Genomic DNA, 7,193 nt, shown 5'->3' with positions numbered 1-7,193 from the left:
GCGTCGGAAAATATAGAGAACCTTCGAGCGATCGTGCTGATAACGTGTTGTGAAAAAGTAAAAATTTACGGTAAAAAGTAAAAACTCAAAAACTCAAAATTTATCAAATTCTACACTTTATAAAATTTTTCTCTCTTCACAATTGTGTTTTTCTACACAAATGGAGAGACCTATTTATAGATCTCAATTGGAGATTAGTCAAAAATTAATACATCATTAATTACATCATCACATACTAATTTTCAATATTTTACAACTCAATTTTCAACTTTCAACCTTCAACATTCAACAATAAATAATAATATATATTTATATATATTTTCAACAACATCTATATTTTAAAAATTTAATTTGAAGACTACATCGGTTGGATAAATTTAATGAGAATTACATATATTGATTTAGACAATTATTTTGAGTTAGTTTCGTTGTGAATGTCAATGTTGTGTTAGTTATGTGTTGTATAGATGTTCATTCGTTGTTTTTCTTGAGAATGAAGGGTGTGTTAGTATCTCATGTCGATTGGATATAGTCATTGAGAGTTGCATACATGGCTTGGACAATCCTCTTCTTACGCTACAAGTAACTTGGTCAAATCATATCGGTTTTGAACGAGTTGGGTTGGAGTCGAGCTCGATCCATAGTGGTGCCTATCTATCCTTGGCTCACTATCTAAGAACCATAATGTCCACTTGCAATCTTTCGTATATTTTTCTCCCCTTGACCTTTCCACTCGCATCGATGAATGAAACAGTTCCGTGCTACGCATATTCATTTATTCTATTACCCCTTTAAATATTTCATCATAATATATATGTTAAAGTATGAAGTATCCTTAAATTTCGCACCTCTAAACTATTTTTGGAATGAACAGTGAATACCCCAACTATTAAAGTTTCTGTGTCACAATTTGATGAATTCTTTAATGGAAAATACATGTATGTATATCGAAAAGATGTACGTTGAACTCGACCCTTTTAACTACCTTCTACTTCGGGGAAGTGCACCTAGTCATACCTGCACTGTTTCACCATTGGGAAGTGTGTATGGGATTTTCGTGACGAAAAAATGTTTGTTTAAATAGAAATGGGTGGGTGGGGAAGTGGGTTCCTCGAGCAGGGGTGTGAGGTCCTTCGTTCGGCGGGATTAAGATTCGGTTGACTGGACTGGGACTTCTAATTTGTTGCGCTTCAGTTTGTTTCGTGTCCCACGATTTCAAGGTTTCCTTTTTTTTTTTTCTTTTTTTTTTTCTTTTTCGAGCTTTGTTACTGGGCATCTGCAAGTTTGCTCTAAAGGTGTTTAATTCAGGACATTTACCAGTTCTATTTGCGGTATGTCTTACTGCTCTGTTCATGATTTATTCTTCATTTGGGTGAGAATGGCGGGATGATTTTTTGATGCAGAAGATGATGTTTTGACTTTCTTGTATAACAGATATAGGACTTAGTTTGCTGACTATGTTTTTCCCATGATATCTTTTGCTTCGAAAATTCATATTGAATGTTAGTTGTTGGAAAGTGGGTTCTTGACTAGAGGGGATTAGGAAGTTATGTTTTGAAAGTGGTTTTTGAATGATTGTGCTTGGTAAGAATTTATTTGAAGATGATGTGATCTTTGTTGTTTTGAGATGTTTACTTTCTGAACGTCCATGAGGTGTTTGAGAATTTGTGTGATGTGATCCTTTTTAGATTAAAGAACGTGAGTGAGATGTTGAAATTTATAAGTTTTGGGGTATGAATCTCTGTTGTGAATGATGTTTTGGCATGAAAGAAAGTAGATCTATGTGTAAGTTAAGCCAGATGGTGTACAGAAATAGCTGAAGTCCACTCAAAAGACCGTAAGAAGCACCATCTAAGCCACTTGGTTGTCAATTGAATGTAGCAATAAATTTGATGTGGCTAACTTGTGTCTTGGTCATTGTCTAAGTTCCCATTTTGTGGTTGACTGCTAGAATGTTTTAATGATATTTGGATATTGATGTGATGTGGCTTTTTCAAAATATGTTTGCTGATGCCATAGACTGTAGGTTGTATATAAGTTGAGGAAGTTCAAAAGTCTATTGGAATGTAACGCGAAAGGCTGAAACACAATAGATAATTCTATTGCTGATTTACCTTTGTTGTGCATAAAATTGGAGCAGTTGGTTCGTTCTTCATAATTTTGATTCTATTTATTTGTTCTTACCATTTCGTTCTCCTTTTTGTTATGCTATTGGTAGCAATGGCGTCTTCACATCCTGGTCAATCTTCTACAAGTTCAAAATCGAGACATAGCACTAGGATGATTGCTCAAACCTCAATAGATGCAAAACTCCACACGGACTTTGAGGAATCAGGTAGTTCATTCGACTATTCGAGCTCAGTGCGTACGACAAGTGCTGTCGAGTAGATCGGGGGCCTAGGCCTGACAAAATTACCACGGCTTACCTCCATCAAATTCAGAAAGGAAAGCTGATTCAGCCATTTGGGTGTTTGTTGGCGCTTGATGACAGGTCATTCCTTGTGATTGCCTACAGTGAAAATGCTCCCGAAATGCTTACAATGGCGAGTCACGCTGTTCCAAGCGTCGGAGAGCACCCGGTACTCGGCATCGGAACTGATATCAAAACCATTTTCACTGCTCCTAGTGCTACTGCTTTACATAAAGCATTAGGATTTGGTGAGGTTTCTCTATTAAACCCCATCTTGGTTCACTGCAAAACTTCTGGAAAACCATTTTATGCTATCATCCACAGAGTTACAGGTAGTTTTATTATCGACTTTGAGCCTGTGAATAGTCACGAGGTCCCGATGACTGCTGCTGGTGCCTTACAATCTTATAAGCTTGCTGCCAAAGCCATTACGAGATTGCAGTCATTACCTAGTGGGAACATGGAAAGGCTCTGTGATACAATGGTGCAAGAAGTTTTTGAACTCACGGGTTATGACCGGGTAATGATGTACAAGTTTCATGATGATCATCATGGGGAGGTGTACACCGAGGTCGTAAAGCCTGGGCTTGAGGCTTATTTGGGCTTGCATTATCCGGCCACAGATATCCCTCAAGCTGCTCGGTTTTTATTCATGAAGAACAAGGTCAGGATGATCTGCGACTGTAGAGCAAATCCTGTTAAGGTTCTTCAAGACGAGAAGCTTCCTTTCAATCTTACATTATGTGGCTCGACACTCAGAGCTCCTCACGGTTGCCATTCACAATACATGGAAAACATGAATTCAATTGCATCATTGGTAATGTCGGTTGTTGTTAATGAGGAAGTTGAAGAAGGCTCCAATTCCTCACAGCCACAAAAGGAAAAAAGGCTTTGGGGACTCGTGGTTTGCCATCACTCAACCCCAAGATTCATCCCTTTCCCTCTCCGTTATGCATGCGAATTTCTTGCCCAGGTGTTTTCCATTCATGTCAACAAAGAGTTAGAATTGGAAAATCAGATGCTCGAGAAGAATATTCTGCGAACTCAGACCCTCTTGTGTGATATGCTGTTGCGAGATGCTCCTTTAGGCATCGTCTCACAAAGCCCGAACATAATGGATCTCGTGAAATGCGATGGTGCTGCTCTACTATATAAGAATCAAAATTATAGCTTAGGATCGACCCCAAATGACTCTCAGATTCGCGACATAGTTTCTTGGCTAGATGAGTATCATCGAGATTCCACAGGTTTGAGTACAGATAGCTTATATGACGCCAATTTTCCTGGAGCGCTTGCTCTCGGTGACACTATCTGTGGAATGGCGGCTGTCAAGATAACTGATAAGGACTGGCTTTTCTGGTTCAGATCGCACACTGCTGCAGAAATTCGTTGGGGTGGAGCCAGGAATGAACCGTATGCTGAGGATGACGGCAAGAAGTTGCATCCAAGGTCATCTTTTAGTGCATTCTTAGAGGTTGTCAAGGAACGGAGTTTACCTTGGAAGGACTACGAGATGGATGCCATCCACTCTTTGCAGCTCATTCTACGAAATGCCTTCAAGGATACCAAGGCTACAGATTTGGACACAATGGCGATTCATACGAGACTTAATGACATGCGAATTGATGGAATGCAGGAGCTTGAAGCAGTGACATCTGAGATGGTCCGGCTGATTGAAACTGCATCTGTGCCTATCTTGGCAGTTGACGTGGATGGGCGGGTTAATGGATGGAATACAAAAATATCTGATATAACTGGTCTTCCTGTTGACGAAGCAATAGGCAGGCATTTTCTTGCACTGGTAGAAGATTCGTCAGCTGATGCAGTGAATAAGATGTTGGAATTGGCACTTCAAGGTGTGGACTCGAAAACAATGACAAACACATCTCTTAGATTTGAAGTAACTATATGCATGCGTGTAAGATAATGTGTCAACAAAATCTAACTCTATATTTATTCTCGCAGGGAATGAAGAACGAAATGTTCAATTTGAGATCAAAACACACGGGTCAAGAAGAGAGTCTGGTCCCGTCAGCTTAATTGTAAACGCTTGTGCAAGCAGAGACGTACGAGAAAATGTTGTGGGAGTATGTTTTATTGCTCAGGATGTAACCGCACAGAAAAGTATGATGGACAAATTCACTAGAATTGAAGGAGATTACAGAGCTATAGTACAAAATCCTAATCCACTTATCCCACCTATATTTGGCTCCGATGAATTTGGCTGGTGTTCCGAGTGGAATACTGCTATGACTAAATTAACTGGATGGCCTAGAGATGCTGTGATAAATAAAATGCTTCTGGGTGAGGTCTTTGGAACCCACATAGCTTGTTGCCGATTCAAGAATCAAGAGGCTTATGTGAACCTTGGTATTGTACTCAACAATGCTGCAGTTAGTCAAGAATCTGAAAAGGTACCGTTTGGTTTTTTCTCGAGGAGTGGGAAGTATGTGGAATGCCTCCTTTGTGCGATCAAAAAGTTGGATGGAGATGGCGAAATAACTGGCGTCTTCTGCTTCCTGCAGCTGGCAAGTCCAGAACTCCAACAAGCACTTCACATTCAACGGTTAACAGAACAAACATCAGTGAAAAGATTGAGGCTCTTGGCATATATTAGAAGGGAGATTAAGAGTCCTCTATCTGGGATTATCTTTTCACGAAAGATGATGGAAGGAACTGTCCTGGATGATGAGCAGAAAAGCCTTCTTCGCACTAGTGTTCATTGCCAACGGCAGCTAAATAAAATTCTCGATGACACGGATCTTGATCATATAATTGAAGGGTAAAGTAAAACTGGCGCCCCCACCCCCACCCCCAACCACCCCCGCCCCCTTTTTTTCGCTGATAAAATGGATATTTTTTCGCTGAACTTTACTATCTGGCCAGGTACATGGATCTGGAGATGGTAGAGTTTAAGCTGCATGAGGTGTTGATAGCTTCCATTAGTCAAGTCATGATGAAGAGCAATGGAAAGGGTGTGAAAATAGTTGATAATTTAGCTCCAAATCTCTCAAATGAAACCCTATATGGAGACAGTGTGAGGCTTCAGCAAGTCCTAGCGGCTTTCTTGCTTGTATCAGTTACTTTCATTCCGAGTGGAGGCCAGCTTGGTGTTGCAGCTTCTTTGAAAAAAGATTCTATAGGGGAATCTGTTCAGCTTGGCCATGTAGAATTCAGGTACGATCACAATTATTTCCATTTTTTTGGTGATACTATTAATGAAGCATCATTCTTTTGCTGACCTGCTAAGGCACCAGTGGCAAGCTTATGTTCAATTTCTGATTAAAAAATAGCCTTTTCTAAATTTCAATTTTCTTTATAAAAGCTGGTAAGTTTTGCGTTTGTGAACTTTTTGCTTGCCTAACTGTATTAAAATGCTTGCTAATGTACTTGTGTTTCAGTTTTTATGGGTCTTCCTTTTCTCCAAAAGGTCGGTGCCAAGGAATGATGAATACCCTGTTTAGTTTTTTATTCGAATGAGTAAATGCTTTACTTTGTTTTCTTGAAAAAGATAACAGATAAGAAAATCTTCACTGAACATACCTAGAAGAAACCTACGAATTATTTGGAAAAAAAATTGTTTGTTCTTTTTATATTTTTGTGATACATTAACACTTGAATCTTTTTAACTCGGGGCTTAAAATTTTTAGAAATATATTTGCAAAGAAAATGGCGCTTACTGATATTACTTGACAACTTCACTCCTTCTCCAGAAGGATTAAATATGGCAAAACTACAGCAAATCCTTTTCCTTCCACACTAGGTCCTTCTGATTCGATGGTTTCATGTTTTCTCCTGAATTATTCATTTTTAAGCACGAGTAATGGTATGTCAATCCTATACATGATCCAATGAATTTTTTTAAAAAAAAAACTTGTGTTTTCTATTTCTGTAAAATATTGCGCACTATAGTTTTCGCTTGAAATTGACGGAACTTGGGCTATTGGACCATAAGTTATAAGTTTCTAGCTTTTTCTAGTTTCTTATGTTATGTATTATGATTTAATGCAGGATAACACATAGTGGCGGAGGAGTGCCTCAAGGGTTGTTGAACCAAATGTTTGGTAATGAACAAGAAGCATCTGAAGAAGGAATTAGCCTTTTTATCTGCCGTAAACTGGTGAAGCTTATGAATGGTGAGGTTCAGTATTTAAGGGAGGCGGAACGATCCACTTTTATTATATCCGTTGAACTCGCTATCTCTAACCACCGAACATGACCGTTTCTTTGGTTCCTTGTTAAGTCCAGAGAAGAAGTTTCTAGCTATACAGCGTTTTCTATTTGGTTTCTTTCTTTGCCAGCAGAAGCATGTTGTTCTGTGCTGTAAATACGCAGGTTTCTTGTATTAGCTGTCTTTTTTTTCGGAGGAATAGATGTGATGTGGCTTCGTTGTGTCCGTTTTGATCATTTTGTAACATGCTGCTTGTTGCGCTTGTGCTATGTACAGTTTCGATTATGTTATAAGGTAGTATAGGTGGTCTTTCGATGATTTGAGGGGTTATAGCACGGGGACAGCTTAGTTTTTTATGTCCAATTTCCAACATTGTGTAGTTTCAATAAAATTGGAACAGTAGTAACCGCGACGACTTTCGCGGCGGTTTGGGTAAACCATGCTGTCGAAACAAGAAAAGGCAACACGGTCCCAGTGCCAACATTGGCAATAGTATAACATGATGAGACAAATTGACCTAAGTACTATTGTTTATAGATGAAGTCGGATAAGATAGTTTCACTGAGGTTTTTTGCGAATAAACTACTAGGCTATTAATTTACTATTATTATT

At 38.9% G+C, this 7,193-nt stretch overlaps 1 protein-coding gene across 1 annotated transcript; it reads left to right on the top strand.

Annotated features, from left to right (window-relative positions):
- Nucleotides 1–898: 898 nt before the first annotated feature.
- On the top strand, nucleotides 899–6,806 carry LOC140886300 (phytochrome A-like). The gene is given in 6 exon segments (XM_073292836.1): nucleotides 899–1,331; nucleotides 2,219–2,383; nucleotides 2,386–4,266; nucleotides 4,376–5,192; nucleotides 5,297–5,587; nucleotides 6,422–6,806. Coding segments are annotated over 5 exon segments (3,360 nt in total). The 5' UTR covers nucleotides 899–1,331; nucleotides 2,219–2,220; the 3' UTR covers nucleotides 6,630–6,806.
- The last annotated feature ends 387 nt before the right edge of the window (nucleotides 6,807–7,193 follow it).

The sequence above is a fragment of the Henckelia pumila genome, chromosome 3 (assembly GCF_033568475.1).
Source record: "Henckelia pumila isolate YLH828 chromosome 3, ASM3356847v2, whole genome shotgun sequence".
Taxonomy (NCBI): Eukaryota; Viridiplantae; Streptophyta; class Magnoliopsida; order Lamiales; family Gesneriaceae; genus Henckelia; species Henckelia pumila.
Note: the sequence above shows the minus strand (reverse complement) of the source record. Positions and strands in the feature narration are given on the sequence as shown.